The 20,319-nt window shown below is 39.8% G+C and overlaps 1 protein-coding gene across 1 annotated transcript; it reads left to right on the top strand.

Moving 5' to 3' along the window:
* Positions 1 to 1,096: 1,096 nt before the first annotated feature.
* On the top strand, positions 1,097 to 17,263 carry rpa2 (replication protein A2). Its single transcript, XM_080211492.1, has 9 exons — positions 1,097 to 1,190; positions 5,159 to 5,277; positions 6,222 to 6,323; positions 6,979 to 7,092; positions 11,291 to 11,365; positions 12,512 to 12,622; positions 14,414 to 14,527; positions 15,718 to 15,812; positions 15,898 to 17,263. The coding sequence occupies exons 1-9, from the start codon at positions 1,172 to 1,174 to the stop codon at positions 15,980 to 15,982; spliced, it is 834 nt and encodes a 277-aa protein (XP_080067618.1). The 5' UTR covers positions 1,097 to 1,171; the 3' UTR covers positions 15,983 to 17,263.
* The last annotated feature ends 3,056 nt before the right edge of the window (positions 17,264 to 20,319 follow it).

A 20,319-nucleotide genomic window follows, 5' to 3' on the forward strand; every position in this document is an offset into this window, starting at 1 on the left:
CTGAGAATGTTGGCAATCAATGGGAGATACGGGCTGGAAGTTTACTGGCTGACCCGCCATGGGAATCAGAGAGGCTGAGGGGCAGAGCATGGGAAGGTCCCATGCAGGATTTTACAGCTTCGGAATGAGCAGGGAGTACTCCCTGTGTCATGGCCAATATTTATCTCTCAACCAACATTTAAAACTATCATAATGTCATTGTTGTTTGGGGTAGCTTGCTGTGAATTTGCCACTTCTCATCAAAAATATATAGAACTCCGTAAATTATAAGCTGTTAAAGGTGACACATAAATAAATGTAAGTTATTTCTTTCTTTCCAAATTTACAATATAAATTTCATATTCATACACAGATTCCACATAAACATAAAATAGTGCAAATGAAACATACAGAAGATGTTTAAGCATCAATGTGACTAATATTTTCAGCATTTTCATAATATATTTAATTAGAGTTCTACAGGAGGCCTTTTGGCCCATCAAGTCTGCACCAGCTCTTCGACAGAGCATCCCATCCAGGCCCTTACCCTGTAACCCCACTTATTTACCCCTCTTCCAATCTACACCTGTTGGGACTCTAAGGGGCAATTTAACATGGTCAATCTGCCTGGTGCACAGTGGCACAGTGGTTAGCACAGCTACCTCACAGTGCCAGGGACCCATGTTCGATTCCCGGCTTGGGTGACTGTCTGTGCAGAGTTTACACGTTCTCCCCGAGTCTGTGTGGGTTTCCTCAAGGGTGCTCCAGTTTCATCCCACAGTCCCAAAGATGTGCTGGTCGCAGGTCTCTGGCAGCAATGCTAACCGCTGTGATAGTTTTACATACAGTATGTGCAGGAATGAACACCGATGTGTTTAACTGGTTCACAAAATGTAAATTGTCTTCACCCCTCACGGAAAAGAAACTGAGTGACCGTTCTGCCAGTACCAAAAATGGCAGCGCCCAATGTAGCTTCACAATTGGACTGGTGATGACGTTTAACTGACATCCGGGAAGACGGGGATACTTGGCACCCTCTGGGATCCCCGTCAATGATTGGCTGAAGGAGGGCGGGGATTTGGAGTATGGAGGTCTGTGAGTGGCTGGCTGCCTGGCGCCTGCGCGGGGTCTTGCTTGGCGCGTTTTGCGCGGCGCGAGGAGGCTTTTCGTCTGTTAAAGGGTGACCGGAGGAATGATGTGGAATAACGCGGGTGAGAGGCGTCGCTCGCTGAGGGGGTGGTTGAGACCCAGCCGGTCTTGTCTCCCACCCGCCCACCTTCCTGTGTGGAAGGCGGTGGGAGTCGCGGTCGCCGCTTTGAGTTTGTCCCCGGACTCTAGGAACGGCTTCACCCGGTCGGATTCGCTGCCCCCCTCTTCCTGGGCCCGGGTGATGGAGCTGGGGACAGGGAGGGCGATGGGGATGAGTTGGGGGTTTAGTGAGAGGACTGGATTTAAAAAAACTCCTATATATAACATTGAATCCTTAAAGCTGACACAACCTGGCTTTTGTTACAATCATAAATCGCAATTTTTACAATGTTTACCCTTCATAAAATTATTGTATTTAAACTATGCTATGAGTTGTGGAGTGTAATGAAAATATATGTCCAGTTAACTTCAAGGTTGTTGACTCAGGATGTTCTGCACTCTGCAGTGGTCAAAACCCTGAAAAGTTAACTTTGCTTTCTCTACAAATACTGTCAAATTGGAAATGTGTTTAAGGGAGGAGAGAGTTTTTTTAAAAAATAAAACAACGTTTATTTATTAGTTACAAGAAGGCTTACATTAACATTGTAATGAAGTTTTGCTGTGAAATCCCCCAAGCCTCAGCAGTCTGGTGCCTGTTTGGCTAACCAGCACGTCTTTTAGAGTGTGGGAGGAAACCCATGCAGACATGGGGAGAATGTGCAAACTCCTCGCAGACAGTGACCCAATTTGGGAATTGAACCTGTTACTGTGAAGCAGCAGCGCAAACCACTGATTTCAGAATTTAATGGCCTCAGCAGTTGAAGACACAGCCACCAACGGTGGAACAAGTGGAATTAGATCTCACTAGAGGAATTATTTTTAAATTTCAGCATCTGACAAAAATGAATGTAGGCCCCTTACAGTCAGATATGGGAGAATTCATAATAGGGAATAAAATGGTTGAGGAATTAAATTTGTACTTTATTCATGTCTTCCTTTGTGAAGACTGAAGTAATGTTACCAGAAATTCTGAGACAAGTTTTAGTGAGGAGCTGAAGGAAATCAGCATTGGAAGAGAAATGGTTTGGAGCAATTGATGGGATTGAAGCTACTGATAATCTTCATCCCAGAGCATTTAAGGAAGTGGCCCTGGAAATACTTGATCTATTGGTGGTTATTTTCCAAAATCCTTTGGACTCTGGACTGGTACCTATAGATTGGAGGGTATCTAATGTAACCCACTATTCAAGAAAGGAGAAAGAGAGAAAACAGGGAATGTCAGTACTGGGAATGGAAATCCATTATCAAGGATTTCACAACTCAGCATTTGGAAGGCAGTGATATAATCACAGCATTTGGAAGGCAGTGATATAATCAGACAAAGTCAGCATGGAGATACAAAAATGAAATCATGCTTGTCGAATCTATTGGAATTCTTTGGGGATATAACTAGTAGAGTTGACCGAAGAGAGCCAGTGATTGTGGTTTATTTAGAGTTTCAGAAGGCTTTTGACAAGGTCTCACATAACTTTACATAGCAGCCTGTTAAAGCGCATGGGATTGCAGGTAGTGTCTTGAGATGTATAGAAAGCTGGTTAGCAGATAGGAAGCAAAGAGTTGGCATAAATGGATCTTTTTCTGATCGGCAGTCGTAGTCAATGACAAGTGGGGTTTCTCAGGGGTCTGCTAGGACCCCAACTATTCACGTGATATATTAATGATTTGGAAGAGGGAACAAATTTATTATCTCCAAATTTGCAGATGATAAAGTTGGGTGGGAGAGTGACCAATGAGGAGAATGCAGAGATGCTTCAACATGATTTGGACAGGCTGAATGTGTGGACATATGCATGGCAGATGCAGTATAATGTGGGTAAATGTGAGTTATCCACTTTGGTAATAATAATAGGAAATCAGATTGTTACATAAATGGGTGTAAATTGAGAGAGTTGGATACTTAGTGAGACCTTGGTGTCCTCATGCATCAGTCAGAATACTGCAGTGCAGAAGAGGCCCTTTGACCAATCAAGTCTGCACTGTGTATGAAAGGCCCTGACCTGCCCATCTACTCCCACTTGCCAACACTTGGCCCATAGCCTTGAACATTATGGCATGCTTATCCAGGTACTTCTTCAAGGATGAGTCATCCCACCTCCACCACCTTGCCATGCAGTGCATTCCAGATCGTCACCACCCTCTGGGTAAAAATGTTTTTCCTCAATTCCCCCCGAAACCTCCCACCCCTCATTTTTAACTTGTGTCCTCTCATAACTGACCCTTCAACTAAGGGGAACAGCTGCTCCCTAACCACCCTGTCCATGCCCCTCATAATCTAGAACACCTCAATCAGTCGCCCCTCAGTCTTTGCTTCAGAGAAAACCCAAATCTATCCAACCTTTCTTTGTTTCATCCCACGCAACATCCTGCTGAATCTTCTCTGCACTCCCTATGGTGTGATCATGTCCTTCCTATAATATGGCGACCAGAACTGCACAAAGTACTCCAGTTGTAACCTTACCAAAGTTCTATACAACGCCATCATGAGTGCTTTTATAATCTATACCCCGATTGATAAAAGCAAGTGTGCCATGTGCCTTTTTCACCACCCTATTAACCTGTCTTTCTGCCTTCAGAGATCAATGGACAAGCATGCCAAGGTCCCTTTGTTCTTCAGAATTTCCCAGTGTCAGACCTTTCATAGTACATTTCCTTGTCAAATTACTCCTTCTAAAGTGCATCACCTCTCACTTTTCAGGAATAAATTTCATCTGCCACTTATCCACCCATTTGACCATCTCATCTATATCTTTCTGTAACCAAAGGCAGAAGCTCACTATTAACCATCTGCCCAATTTTTGTGTCAGTCTTTCAGTCGCTGAAAGCAAGCTTGCAGGTACAGCAAGCAGTAAAGAAGGCAACTGGTACGTTGGCCTTTATAGCGAGAGGATTTGAGTATAGCGGTAGGAATGTTTTGCTGTAATTGTGTAGGATGTTGGTGAGGCCACACCTGGAGTAGTGTGGGTACCCTCTGAGGCCAACAAATCCTTCCAAAACTGCTCTCAATATTCCAAATGGGGTCTGACTCGAGCCTTATACAGCCTCAGCAAGTATGTCCCTGCTCTTATGTTCTAGCCATCTAGAAATGGATGCTAACGTTGAAATTGTCTTCCTTACTGCCAGCTGAACTTGCATATTAACCTTGAGAGTCCTGAATCAGACTCCCAAGTCTCTGAGCTCCAGATTTCTGAAGCCTTTCCTCATTTAGAAAATAGTCTATCCATTTATTCTTCCTACCAAAGTGCATAACCTCACACTTTCCCACAATATATTCCACCTGCCACTTCTTTGCCACTTTCCTAGTCATCCTAGTCTTCCCATTTCCTCAACACTACCTGAACCTCAACTTATTTATTTTTATCATCTGAAAATTTAGAAACCGTGCCCTCAGTTCCATGTTCCAGATCATTAATGTATATAGTGAAAAGTTGTCCCAGCACTGACCCCTGTGTTGGGATCACACCGGTTGTCATCCTGAAAAGGACCCCCTTATTCCAACACTCTACCTTCTGTCAGCCAATCTTCTATCCATGCCAGTACCTTGCCTCTAACACGATTGGCACTTATTTAGCAGTCTCCTGTGAGGCACCTTGTCAAAGGCTTTCTGGAAATGCAAATAAATCCTGTTCACAGGATCTCCTTTGTCTAATTTCTTGGATAACCTCCTCAAAAACTTTTAACAGATTTGTTAGACATGACCTCCTTTTGACGAAGCTGCGCTGACTCAGCTCTATTTTACCATGCATTTCCAAGTACTCCGCAATTTCATCCTTAATAATGGACTCCAAGATCTTGCCCACAACTGAGGTGTGCAGGATGGAGATTCCTATATGAAAGGAAAATGAAAACTGGAGAGTTATAATATGCTGACAGGTTGTACATGTAGCTTTATTATGTTTTAGCGTTGTGACTGACCTCTAACCCTATTTTATAGGTACATTTGATGGTGGCTATGGAGGTTTTGGAGATAGTAGTGCAGGAGGTGGGGGCTACTTGCAGTCACCTGGTGGATTTGGCTCACCAGCTGGAGGCAGCCAGAGTGACCGGAAAACTGTAAGTATAGAGCCAAAATGTTCATCACTACCATTTTGATTGTAAAATATAATGTAAAAATTGGGTGACGTAACTGTGAACACTTTTGTCTAAAATATAGAAATGTGTGTTGGTCATGTTTAAATATTAATAGTAACCTTGTGTGAGCTGCTGCATCACATTTCTTTGCACTATTTTTGAAATTTGTTTAGGAAGTGATTTTTATTCCCTTTTTTTGAGATTGCTTATTTTACCTGATCCAAAAAGCATGCAAGAATTGTCTGAAATTACCACCAATTTTTTGAGTCTTTTTACTTGATACTGACAATTTACATAATAATGACATGGACTGCCTTACGATAAAACAGCCTGCAGAAACTGTGCAGATAATAATTGAAGTGCATTATTACATTCTGAAAATTAAATCGATCTGAGCAAAACTGATTTTGAACTGATCAGTGTTATCACGCTTACTATCATGGTATTAAATTTGCACCTAGTTGATTTATGCAAATCCATTTAGTAAAAATGTCATTAATTTTGTTTTACACTACCAGCAACTTATTGCAACCTGAAAACTCTATGATGTCCAGGAAATATATGTCATTTTGCAATGTAATCCTGCTATCAAAATCCTGACTGACCACAAAATTGGGGCAAATAAAATACAACTTGGGCCAGGGTATAGTCATGTTGCCATGGTTTCGGTTTTACTAATGCCATTTATTGCCGAGTCCTGTAATAACCTAATTAAAGCACTGAATTGTCTTCTCAGATGCCTTTTAATGGGGATGGAATAAAATCATTGCTTAAGATGTAATTTTACAATCTTAAAATATATTATCTTGTCCTTAAACAAGTAATATGTCAATTGTATTATCCTTTTATGTGTTTCTGTAAACGTGAAATGAAGGGATCTACTTAATTGTAATCTTGCAGAGTTAACTTATTGATTCTTCTGTCAGAGATCACGGGCCCAGCAAATAGTTCCTTGTACAGTGTCACAGCTAATGTCTGCTAGTCAAATAGATGAAATTTTCAGAGTTGGAGAGGTGGAGTTGTCTCAGGTGAGTAAGCAATTTGGGACTATTGAAAATTCGTAGATTGAGTAGCTGTAATGTGATATATCTTTTTCCTAACTGAGTAAGCCTCTATTTTGGATGAGATTTTGTTTTGGCTCTTGTGTCTTTGTTGAATCTCTTTCTTGCTTCTCTAAAGGAAGTGCAGAAGATAATAAAGTGCTATTTTGTTCAAGTTAGGGTTTCAAATATAATCTGCAGTACCGAATGTGATAATCAAATGTGAAATGACTTGTTTATTAATCTATTTTAAAAGTAGAATCACCCAGTGTTTTTATGAGCTGTTTTTTGAGGTGTAATCTGATCATTTTTTAAAAATATTGTACAGCTACAAGGGAGAAGTCAAAGCTTTTTGCTGTTATTTGAATGTGAAATGCCTGAAATGTTGTTGTAGTTGAACCTTAATAGCTTTTAAAAGTAAGTGGTTAAGTATTTTCGAAATGAAATTTGGGAAAAAAAAGTTGGGCAGAAAGATGGGATTATGATTTGCTCAGAGTCAACACTTCTTTGAGCTTTAGGTACAGCAAGTATTAATGAGTGATGTGTGAATTTCTTTTTAATTTTGCTGCTTTTAATTCTAGGGCTCCTGCAGGGTATTTCTACATGGAATGTACAGATTGTAATGAGTGTTTCCTTTTCTTAGGTAACTGTGGTTGGCATGATCAAAGATGCAGAGAAAGCCCCAACAAATATTCTATACAAGTTGGATGATATGACAGCAGCCCCATTGGATGTAAGACAGTGGGTGGATACTGATGTAAGTAAATAAAGTTCTCCATATGATCTTAATGAATACATTAGCTCCATTATGATGTGTGTTGTGTTCTTTCTATATAATACTACAGTGAATGTGCATTGAATCAGATCACTGCATAATTATCTACTTCTAGGCAAGTATAGCATTTTGAAGGAATCTGTGTCCAAGTCTGTTCATATGTTTATTTAGTTGGAGAAAATACCTGTCTTGTTTGTGAATGGAAATAACTTGGTTTTGTGCTCTCAAGATAATTAAATCCCCTGTTTTTATCAATCACCTGACTTAGTTGAATAGCTTAATGGTGTAATTGGCTGCTAGTGGTAAGATGATGGTTCTTGGTGATAATTTCAAACCTTTTGAGTGGTCAATGCCCATTAGTCTGAAACTGAGATTCTACATTAATTGTGTTTCATAACTCTCACCCTATGGAATTGTCATTCTGATCAGAGTTGCCATTTTCTCTCTTTTTAAAAAAAAGTTAAAGGGGGATAAGCTTCATTTTAATTTACAAACCTAATGTGAAGTGGATTATTTTGTAATCATAGAATAATTTGCATAGTGGAATGTTACAGCACAGAAATACACTGATTATTTTCATTTTTGTCTATAAGTGTCTAATTCCATTTTCAAAACAATTAACAGGCCTTCCTTCAGTAGTTTATAACAGACTTACCAGGATGTTGCCTGGTTTCAAGGATGTGGACTATGAAGAAAGCATGAACAAACTTGTATTGTTTTCATTGGAGCATCAGAAAAAGACTGACTATTCACTGTTTCCAAGCCTGTCATAATCTTGTAAAGCTCTATCAAATCCCCCCTCATTCTCTGACACTCCAGTGAAAACAATCCAAGTTTGTTCAACCTTTCTTAATAGTCCATATCCTTGAAACCAGGCAACATCCTGGTATATCTCTTCTGCACCCTTTCCAATGCATCAACGTCCAGTCAGTGTGGCGATCAGAATTGTACAGTCTACTCCAAATGCGGCCTAACCAAAGTCTTATACAGCTGCAACATGGTTTTCCAATTCTTGTACTTAATGCCCTGACCAGTGAAGGCCAGCACGCCATACGCCTTCTTGACCACCTTGTTTACCTGAGTTGCTGTCTTCAGGGAACTATGGATCTGCAAGCCTCGATCCCTCTATGCTAGTATTTCTAAGGACTCTACCATTTACTGTGTCTTTCTACAGTAAACCTTTCAAATTGCTTCATCTCACATTTGTCTGTGTTAAATTTCATCTGCATCTTTTAGCTCAGGTCTCTAGCTGATTTGCATCCTCTGACAATCCTCCTCGCTATCCGCTACTCCCCCAATTTTTGTATCCTCTGCAAATTTATTATTCAGACTATGTACGTTTTACTCCTAGTCATTTTCCTATTTATATTACAAGCAACAAAAGCCCCCAGCACTGATCCTTGTGGAACACTGTTTGTCACAGACGTCCAATTAGAAAAGTACCCTTCCACTGCTACTCTCGGCTTTCTATGCCCAAGCCAATTTTGTATCCATCTTAACAGCTCACCTCGGATCCTGTTTGACTTCACCTTCTCTATCAGCCTGCCATGAGGAACCTTATCAAAGGCTTTACTAAAATTCATGTATATTACATCCACTGCTCTGCCCTGTTCAATTTTTCTTGTCACTTTCTGAAAGAACTCAATCAAGTTTGTGAGACATGACCTCCCCTTCGCAAAACTATGCTGCCTATTGCTAATAAGCCTATTCTCTTCCAGATGTGAGTATATTTTGTCCCGAAGAATCTTCTCCAATCATTTCTCCACCTTTGATGTGAGGCTCAGAGGCCTGTAATTTCCCAGATTGTCTCTTCTGCCTCTCTTAAACAGAAGAACAATGTTAGTTACTGTCCAATCCTCTAGTACCTCACCTGTGGCTAAAGAGGATACAAAGATTTTGGCCAAGGCCTCAGCAATTTCTTCCCTCACGCCTCTCGGTATTCTGGGATAGACTCTATTTGGCTCTGGGGACTTGTCCACCTTAATGTTTTTTAAAACCTCCAATACCTCCTTCCTTTTTATCTTAACATGTCCTCGGATGTCAACATCCTCCTTTCTATACTCAGCATCCACCACATTCTTCTCCTTTGTGAATACTGATGCAAAGTACTCGTTAAGGATCTCACCCACCTCATCTGGCTCCACACACAAATTCCCTCCACTGTTCTTGAATGGAGCAACTCTTTCCTTAGCTATCTTCAAAGTAAAAGTTTATTAGTCACAAGTAGGTTTACATTAGCACTGCAATAAAGTTACTGTGAAAATCCCCTTGACGCCACGCTCTGGCACCTATTTGGGTACACTGAGGGAGAATTTTAGCATGGCCAGTGTGCCTAACCAGCACGTCTTTTGGATTGACTCTCCCTCCTCATATACGCATAAAAAGCCTTGGGATTCTCCTTAATCCTGCCTGCCAAGGAAATTTCATGGCCCCTGTTTGCTCTCCTTAGCCTCTGTTTAAGCTCTTTCCTGCTATCTTTGTATTCTTCAAGAGCCTTATCTGTTTTCAATTTCCCAAAATTTACATATGCCTCCTTTTTCATTAAGCTCACAATCTCTCTTGTCATCCAGGGTTCCTGAATCTTGCCATCTTTATCCTTCATTTTTACAAAGACATACTTGTCCTGAATTATTAACAACTGACTTTTAAAAGACTCCCACATCAGTCTACATTTCCTAGCTCCTGCCTAATACTGTTGCAGTTAGCCTGCCCCCAGTATAGTACTTTCACTCTGGGACTACTACTTTCCTTTTCTACAAGTATTCTGAATCTTATAGAATTGTGATTACTGTCCCCCAGTGAGACATCAATCACCTGTCCAAGCTCATTTCCCAGAACTAGGACTAAGCCCCTTCCCGAATCAGAGTATCTACACGTTGCCTCAAGAAGCACTTAAGGACACATCGAACAAACTGCCCCGTCCAAGCCCCTGGCACTAAAGGAATGTCTGCCTATATCGGGGAAGCTAAAATCGCCCATCACAGCAACCCTGTTGTTCTTGCATTTTAGCATAATCTGCTGACATGTTCGTTCCTCCACTTCATGCTAGCTGTTGGGAGGTCTGTAGTACCATCCTAACAGTGTGATGGCACTGCTCCTATTCCTGAGTTCTGCCCATATGACCTCACGCATGATCCACCAGGGTATCCTCCCTTTGTATAGCTGTGACACTCTCCCTAATTAGTAAAACAGCACCCCCACCTCTTTAGTTACCCTCTCTATCTCGCCTGAAGCATCTAAGTCCTGGAATGCTAAGCTGCCAGTCCTGCCCTTTCATCCAAGTCTCCATAACTGCCACAATATTATAGTATATTTTATATTTATGCATCTAGACTTAAGTGACCTATAATGATGAGGCCTACTTATGTTGCCCATAAAGATTCTTTTTGTTTTGTTTGACGTTTTTAAATATCTTTTTATTTCCAAAGTATAATTACTCCAATTTTTCCTGCTACCTCTCTGTCAACCCTGCTAACTGGTTTTATGTCCTCAATTTTCTATCCCTTTCCCTTCTCCCCCAAACTTAATTGCTATGGGTCAGCTTCAGCAGCATTCCTTTAATTCCAGATTTATTTATGTGGCCTATTTTTGGTGTGTTTTTTTTTATTGCATTTAACAATATGTGAATTATTATATTCAATTCACAGGACCATTTTCATACCCCCAAAAATTGAATTGACAGATAATTCAAATCACTTAGTTTGAATTAACAGGAGTGGCTGAACAGTAAAGAACAGTCCAATATGTAATACCAATAACAATGCGCATTTACATTTAGCCTTCAATGTTATGAGATACCCCAAGCCACTGGAGCGTTATCAACCATAAGCCGCATCCACTGTTCCTTAACAAGTTTAAAAGATTTGTCAGACACAAGGTTGCCTTTTAAGTCTGTTCCAGCTGCTCTCAATTAGCTTGTTTATCCAAATATTTGTAACTTTGTCCTGCATAACCCAATTCAGCCATTCATAACTCAGTTTTAAGTGTACACTTGTCACTTCAGCAATGTTAGTATATTACTTTCTTCCCTCTCCAAAAGAAGTTTGACAATGAAGAGTGCTAATTATAACTTCATACATCTGTTTTTCCTCTTCAGGTTGACATTTTCTCTTGACTGCATTTAAAGTTTGTCTGCTTCTAAGTATTCTATCAAATGTTGACCCTTGTTTGTTTAATGCAGGAAGCAGGAAGTGAGAATATTGTGGTTCCCCCTGGCAGCTATGTAAAGGTAGCCGGCCATCTCCGATCATTCCAGGTAATGCAGACTCCTCTGAATTGTTGGTCATGCTAATTTTTAATGTGATGTGTTTATACAGAGTGATATTTTGAGGATCTTTTGTCCCATTACATTTGTTTATTATACTTGGATAATTTAGTATTGTGGGGCATATGGCTTTTGGAAATAATGCATTTATTTCCCTTTTTTAAATGTAGTGCAATAATTGAAAGTAATGATATTCTATTAAAATATGAAACCTATGTAAGTAATTTAGGAAAAATATACTGAGATGCTTCATTTGTTTAACAGTTTAGTATGACAATGATACCAAATCAATCGATAAAGATTCTGGATTGCTATATGTAAATCTTGTCATCAGGAGGTATCTATCAAGTTGTAGAGTTGTGGTTCTGTTGAATATATTCCTGGTTTTCTCTGATTTCTGAATATTTAAACCATTTGGTGTTGATGGTATATTTGTTAAAGGCAACTAAATTAGCTGAATTAATGTCTTCAATGATGAGGGGATAGAATTAATGCACAATTCAAAGAATAAGATTACTGGAACACTCAGATATTCATGGATTTATGGCAGTTCCTGTTGCTTGAAGTTTAAACTAAATTCTGACTACCTTCTATATGTATTAAAATGAAACAAAATCAAAAGTTCTTTAACTCAAGTTTTTTTACAAAGTATTTTTGACTTGATTGGCACCTGTATTAGTATACAGTGAAAAGTATTGTTTCTTGCGTGTTATACAGACAAACCATACCTTTCATAGAGAAGGAAACGAGAGAGTGCAGAATGTAGTGTTCCAGTCATAGCTACGGTGTAGAAAAAGATTGACTTAATGTGAGGTAGGTCTGTTCAGAAGTCTGATGGCAACAGGGAAGAAGCTGTTCTTAAGCCACTTGGTACGTGCCCGTAGACTTTGTATTTTTTCCGACGGAAGAAGGTGGAAGAGAGAATGTTCTAGGTGCGCGGGGTCCTTAATTATACTGGCTGCTTTGCTGAGGCAGCAGGAAGTGCACAGAGTCAGTGGATGGGAGGTTGGTTTGTGTAATGGACTGGGCCACATTCATGACCTTTTGTACTTAGACACTTGCAATATGTGAGAATGTTGAATGTGCAAATTAATCCAAAGACCTTGTGATCTTGAACTTTTCCTTTTAACTTGGTAGAACAAAAAGAGCTTGGTAGCATTTAAAATCATGCCTTTGGAAGACATGAATGAATTGACATCACACATATTGGAGGTGGTGCAGGCACACTTATTGTTGAACAAACCCCAGGTGAGTACAAAGCCAAATGTGACAAAATTCTGATCAAGTTCAATTTGTAAAGTGAGACATTGTGCTGTGTTGTACAATAGAACAATCAGTAGTCAGTTAGGAATAAAAACAAAATGCTGCAAATACTTCACAGATCAGGCAGCATTTGTGGAGGGAAAAGCAAAATTTCTTGGTTGATGAAATTTCATGACTGGAAAAAGTTAATTCTGCGTAAGTAGATGCAAAGCAGAATAAGTAGGGAAAGAACTAAAGTTGGTAGCAAGGAAGTGGGTGAGATTAAATGACAAGAATGATGATGCAGGGCAAAAGGATATGGTAATGGAAGAAGAAAAGATGAGTCTAGAGGAGAGGGGTCAAAGGGAAAAACAGAATCGTTAGCAACCACAACTCCCAAAAAAAGTACAGAGGTTATGACCTGAAATTGTTGATTTCAAAGTTGAGTCCAGAAATTTCTTTCTGAAGAGCTTCCTTCTGATAGTGTAGATAGTCAAAGTAGGAGTGGGGATAAGAACTAAAATTGCAGGTGACTGGAAATTTGGGGCCATTTCTGTTGACTAAATGGAAGTGTTTGACATCTCCAGTTATTGGGGAAATGGCACTCCGTGACTATCATGTATTAAATTGAAAAAGTGCAAATTGCTCTTCCGCTTGAAGGAGTGTTTGGAGCCCCGAATGGTGAGAAGAAAGAAGGTGAAAGAGTCGAAGTTTCATGGTCTGTGCTAGCACTGGAAGGGGAGAGTGTTAGGGGTGACTGAGAAGTGGCAAAGAGTCACTGAGGAACAGCCTCTTCAGAATGCTGGAAGGTGTTTGATGTCATCATATGAATGTGGTGGCAATTGCACAAGATAATCCATTGAATGTGAAAATTGATGGAAGTTGAGGACAAAGGGAACCCTCTGTGGCTCTTGCACGTGGGTGGGGAAAAGATTTATTTACACGGCATCTTTCCTAACTTCAGGACATCCAAAGATCTTTGAATCCAATGAAGTACTTTGAAATATAGTGATTTTGGTAGGAGAGTTGCAGCTCATTTGTAGGCAGAAAGTTGTTTTTGTGATGTTGATTGAGAATGACCAGGGCACTGAGGACAATTCTAATGTTGCTCCACCTGAGAAAGCAGACCTGGCTTTGGTTTAATTTCAAGCTGGTACCTCCCAACAGTTCTCCTGTTGAGTCTCCAGCACCTGGAAGGTTTTATTTTTGTAGTCAGCTCAATAACTGATTTGGCCTTTGCTGAAATATGCATCAGTTGAATGTTTTTTCAGTTCATGCAAAATGAACGTCACGTGGGAAAAGTGTGAGTGAGCACAGATTGATGATTCCATCTATATCCATTAAAATGGCTTACAATTTGTAAATTTACAGTCCAAACAGTAAATGAGTATTGAACTATTCATTCTGCAGGGATGCAAGATTGTTTTTTGGGCTACAAAGGGATTCTACTCCCAATCAATATTCAATGCATATGTATAGTTGGCTGCAAATGCGGTTGGGCTTGGCTGATCAACTTTGGTCACTTGTCATTGTTCACTGCTTGGCAACAGAAGAGGGTGGCTAGCATAAGTGGAAAATTCAGTACCTTCAGGTGAAGAATGGAAATGATGGGAAGGGATATGAGAAAAAGATAATTAATCATGAAGTGGCTTTCTCTGAACTTTAGATGTGAAAGTTATTCAGCATTATTGAAATTCATTGAATTTTAGACTAAGCTGATAAGGCTCACCTCAGAAAAGCCTTTCATCCAATGAAGCATTGCTCTGAGGTTGCATTTTTATACTTTCTTTCTCACAGCCACCTGGAGGAACTCTAGCTTTGCACACCCCGATGCGAAATGAAAATGCAATTGGGATGTATGCTGGTGGTAATGATGCATTGATGAATGGACTAACGAGTCAACAAAGTCAGGTAAAACAAACAAGGGAATAAGTAATTGTGATATTGTTTGGACTGATTTTTATTAGCAATAGAGTTAAGAGAAAAGTAATGCCGTTCATCTCCCAAGCACTCTGTTAAAAGGAAATGTAAATTTAAAATAGATTGGAAATATACAATTGGCCACTTTTATGGATATTGCACAGACATGATGTGTTGAGTGGTCTCCTGTGCTGGTTCTGTGAACCATGTACATCAGGGTATCTTAGTTATGACCCTAAATGCAGGAAATCTGACGTATTTGTAATTTGTTTGCTGATTTGTATTACTTGAATTTTGTAAGCCATGTGTTTGGAAAGGAGCATTTTAGAATTATAGAATCCCTACAGTACAGAAGGAAACTATTCAGCCCCTTGAGTCTGCACTGACACTCCAACAAAGCACGGTACTCAGGCCCTATCCCCATAACCCTTCATATTTAGCCAGCTAATTCTCCCTAATCTACATATCTTGGGTCACTAAAGGGCAGTTTAGCGCGGCCAATCCACCTAACCTCACGTCTTTGGCCTGAGGGAGGAAACACAGGCAGACACTGGGAGAATGTGCAAACTTCACACAGTGACCCAAGCTTGAATCGAACCTGGGTCTCTCTGGCGTTGTTAGGCAGCAGCTAACCATGGACTACCATGCTGTTCCTGCATCATGGCTGCCTTCATAGATAAACCCTAAATCATAAAAACCAGGGTGCACATTAATGAAAATTTGATTTAAACTTTACATGAAGTTCCTTAAGACTTTATGTGCACAAAATGGCAATAGAGCTTGAACGGAGCACACCCATTGTAGATCATTATTTTGCTATTTAGTCAAGTGCAATTCAATTTTTTGATATTTTAGTTCTTGCAGATTTCTGTTTAATATATGCAATGTTTTAAGAGGATTGATGCAACAGCTGATTTGTTAATTTATGTAACTTGAATTTGAATTTAGCACAAATTTGTAGTCGTATTTTCTAACTTTGATTAATGCCCAGTGTTGAAGATAAAACTTAAAAGCTTTTGTACTACATCGAATCAGAGATGTATCCAAATGTATTTGATATTTTGAAAAACGTGGAAACATTTTATTTTCTAGTTCTTTTTAAGAAATTGTTTAGCAAGCCAAATATAATTTGGAATTTGAATTTAGTGACTTTATTTATGGTAGCTATAATTTACTTTCAGGTACTGAACTTGATTCGAAATTGTCGAGAACAGGAAGGCATGAGCATTGAGTACATGAGGAGAACACTGAAGAATATGAACATTGTTGCCATCAAGTTAGTGTTGTTTTCAGCTGATATGCTTAAATGTTGAGTTAAATATTCAAGAAAGTCTCATAGTTACAATTTTGTTTTCATATAGGCAAGCAGTAGAATTTCTGAGCAATGAAGGACACATTTATTCTACGGTGGATGAGGATCATTTCAGGTCAACAGATGCTGAATAAATGAGAAATGAAGCTAATTCTTAAGAATGAGGAGACATGAAACCAGAATTCAGAACTATTCTATAACCTGCAGAGTCTATCTCATGGTTAGCAGTTCACCTCAAGTTACAGGAAAAGAGAGTCATCATCCGGTAAAATGTAAATAAAATTTAATTTTAAAGGGATGAAATGATGTGGCTTGTGGTGCTTGAGTTTTCCACGTTGTTTGATTGTAAACAACTGAATTTTCTGTTTTGTTATCCTGCACTTTTATATCACTGAAGAAAATAAACTGAAAACTGTTTTGACCTTAATTACAGTCTCTACAATATTGCAGCAAGGAAACTTGTTCACAATGCCTCTAATCCTCTTAAAACTGTTGCTAATGTTTAGATACAAAATTGAGGTTCAGGTTAAAATTAGGCTTTTGTTAGCACAGAAAAATAAGCATTTGTAAATTATATTAATGCCGAAATAAGTTTTTTTTTGGGAGTTTAATTGAAACTGTATAAAGTTAATCAAAGACAGCACAAAATATTCTCGGATAGTTATTAATGTGATTCATTACTAAGCTTTGCATATGCCCCCATTTCTTAAATCTGAAATGATCTACAATAGTTTTGAGCCTGGGTGTTTCTCTTACTCACAAACTGGGATGGATCAAAGATATGTCACTGATGCACAAAATGTTAGTCCTTGCATAGTGTATATGCTGCCCACAGAAAAGTAGAGGAGCAACTTCAGGTTTTGCGTATCTTAATGAAGTTAATTGGTAAATGTCTTTGAGAAGGGGGCAGCAAATTATTACATTTCTCTTTGGACCACAATGTAAATGTGGGAATCTAGTAATGACACCTTGTGATTGGTTTTTAACTACATTTTTATTTAGTCTTTGCTTCTTTCTGACCTGTCCATCTCAGTTCTGTATGGTTGTTAAGAATTATCGAATAAGGACACAAACAATTATGCTGTTGTCAATATAATGTTTGATTTATATTTTATACATTAGAGTACTAGTGATAAAGCAATAAACAATTGTATATTGCAAACCAGTATTAAATCTCTATTGACTTGCATACCTTTGGATATTATACTAGGATTGTATAATTTGAGTAGATTATAAACAGTTTAACAAAGGCTTACATTTCTGCAACGCCTAATAATGCAGGAAATCATCCCAAGGCACAGGAGCATAATAAATCAAAACTTGACATTCAACTGAAGAAGGACATATTAGAAGACATGGTAAAGCGTAGGTTTTAAGAAGAATTTTAAAAGATGGAGAAAATTTGAGCCTATCCAATACTCTGCTGCCTCTACTCTAGAAAATAGAACATTACAGCGCAGTACAGGCCCTTCAGCCCCTGATGTTGCGCCGACCAGTGGAACCAACCTGATGACCCTCTAACCTAAACTATTCCAATGTTATCCGTATGCCTATCCACTGACCATTTGAACACCCTTAAAGTTGGTGAGTCCACAACTGCTGCAGGCAGGGCATTCCACGCCCTTACTACCCTCTGAGTAAAGAACCTACCTCTGATGTCCATCCTATAATTACCACCCCTCAATTTAAAGCTATGCCCCCTCTTGTTAGCCATCACCATCCGAGAAAAAAGACTCTCACTGTCCACCCTATCTAACCCTCTGATTGTAAATTGTACAAAATCCTTTTCATCCATTATTCCTGTGCCTATACTTGCCTACATTGGCTCCCAACCTGGTGACGCCTTGTTGCTGAAATTTTCATTTTTGTTTTAAACTCGCCATGTCTTTGCCATTCACCATAGCTAATATCCTCCAGCTATATAATCCTCCAATCTCTGCTGTTTTAATGTAAGATTTTATGCATCCCTGTGGTCCATTTAAGTGGTCCATTCAGCTGTCTAGTTCCCTAGGCTCTAAATCCATCCCTAAATCTTTCTAGTTCTCTAAGACATGGCTTGAAACCTTTATGGCCAAGCTTTAGGTCACTGACCTAACACTTTATTACATGATTCAGTACTATTTGTACTTTCTTATGAAGCACCTTGGAATATTTTATAATATTAATTGTGTTTTATAAATATATTTTAAATAGTTTAAACATTATTTTAAGCTCTTATTTTGATTCTATTTTGTTAGAGCTCTAGTCAGTACATGTTATCCTCTGTCAAGTTCTAATTATGATGTGCAGATGCTGGCGTTGGACTGGGGTAAACAGTAAGAAGTCTCACAACACCAGGTTAAAGTCCCAACAGGTTTATTTGGTAGCAAACGCCACTACTTTTGGGGCTCTGCCCTTTCGTCAGGTGAGTGGGGAGTTCTGATCACAAACAATCCGCAGCAAACTACCCAGCCTTCAGGAAAGCAGTGACCACAACACCACACAACCCTGCCACAGCAACCTCTGCAAGACGTGCCAAATCATCGACATGGATGCCATCATCTTGCGTGAGAACACATCCACGAGGTACACGGTACATACTCTTGCAACTCGGCCAACGTTGTCTACCTGATACGCAGCAGGAAAGGATGTCCCGAAGCTTGGTACATTGGGGAGACCATGCAGACACTACGGCAATGGATGAATGAACACTGCTTGACAATCACGAGGCAAGACTGTTCTCTTCCTGTTGGCGAACACTTCAGCAGTCACAGGCATTCTGCCTCTTCTCCAAGATGGCCTTCACAACACACGACAGTGCAGAGTCGCTGAGCAGAGACTGATAGCCAAATTCCGCACACGTGAGGACAGCCCCAACTGGGATCTTGGGTTCATGTCACACTATTTGTAACCCCCATGACTTGCCTGGGCTTGCAAAATCTCACTAACTGTCCTGTCTGGAAACAATACACATCTGTTTAACCTACGCTTAATGCTATCTCCACTCACGTTGACTGCACCTTTAGGACTTGATTAGCTGTAAAGACTTGCATTCTAATCAGTATTCTGTAAACTGAGTGTGTGACTTTATATGCCCTGTTTGTGATCAGAACTCCTACTCACCTGACAAAGGGGCAGAGCCCCGAAAGCTAATGGCGTTTACTACCAAGTAAATTGTTGGACTTTAACCTGGTGTTGTGAGACTTCTTACCAAGTTCTAATTAGCCATCGTTCCTTACCTTGCTCACTGTTATGGAGCAAAATTAGCTTACGGACTTTGTTCCCTTCAATTGCCCAAACAAAGAATTTCACAGTTTTAAAATCAGCTTTTATTTCTATGAGCTAGCAAGGACTCCTGCTGCATTGTAGGGATTCTATAATTCTATGATTTAGTACGCCAGCTGGTGGCGCAAGAGCAAGCATTGGATGCAGCATCACACAGACAGACATACTCCCAAATGTGGTTACAAGTAATTAGCTTATACCAAACACAGATGCACATTTATATAAAAGTTATCTATATTCACTCAACTATCAATTAGGTTGTGCATAAGATTCAAATACAACTAATTAATCACTGCGTGGGTTTCCTCCCACAGTTTGAAAGATGTGCAGGTTTGGTAGAATGGCCATGTTAAATTGCCCCTTAGTGTCAGGGGATTGACAGGGTATGGCTGTGGGGTTATGGATATAGGGCCTGGGTGGGATTGTTGGTGCAGACTCAATGGGCCAAATGACTGCCTTCTGCACTGTGAGATTCTATGATTCAAAGGGACTTTGGTGCGTTTGTCCGCAGATCTCTGAAAGCGGAAGGGCATGTTAGTAGGATAGTGAAAAAGGCACATAGGGCACTTGGCATTACCAATCGAACATAGACTGCAAAAGCAGGGAAGTCATCTTGGAGTTGAGTAGAACTTTGATGAGGCCACAGCTAGAGTACTGCATGCAGTTCTGATTGCCACGTTAGCAGAAGGGTGTGATTGCACTGGAGGGGGTGCCGAAGCGATTCACTAGAATTCTTCAGTGGTCATGGGCATTCGGCCTCTGATCTTCGGGTAAGAGTTCTCCAAGGTGGCCTTCATGACACACAACAGGGCAGAGTCGCTGAGCAGAGACTGATGGCCAAGTTCCGCGCACGAGGACCGCTTCAACCAGAATCTTGGCTCATGTCACATTATCTGTAACCCCCATGACTTGCCTGAGCTTGCAAAATCTCACTAACTTTACTGGCTGGAGACAATACACATCTCTTTAACTTGTGCTTAATCCTCTCTCCACACATTGCCTGTACCTTTAAGACCTGATTACCTGTAAAGACTCGCATTTCAACCATTATTTTGTAAATTGAGCTTTGTCTTTATATGTACTGTTTGTGAAAAGAATTCCCACTTACCTGACAAAGGAGCAGCGCTCTGAAAGCTAGTGGCTTTTGCTACCAAATAAACCTGTTCGACTTTAACCTGGTGTTGTGAGACCTTTTAACTGTGTTTAC

Source organism: Carcharhinus amblyrhynchos, chromosome 24 (assembly GCF_965287045.1).
Source record: "Carcharhinus amblyrhynchos chromosome 24, sCarAmb.v2.hapA, whole genome shotgun sequence".
Taxonomy (NCBI): Eukaryota; Metazoa; Chordata; class Chondrichthyes; order Carcharhiniformes; family Carcharhinidae; genus Carcharhinus; species Carcharhinus amblyrhynchos.

What these genes read in the sequence shown, in the direction of transcription:
- rpa2 (XM_080211492.1), top strand. An exon ending in GAGAGGTGGAGTTGTCTCAG is followed by an intron (nt 6,324 to 6,978) that starts GTGAGTAAGCAA and finishes TCCTTTTCTTAG; the next exon opens with GTAACTGTGGTTGGCATGAT. An exon ending in TATTGTTGAACAAACCCCAG is followed by an intron (nt 12,623 to 14,413) that starts GTGAGTACAAAG and finishes TCTTTCTCACAG; the next exon opens with CCACCTGGAGGAACTCTAGC.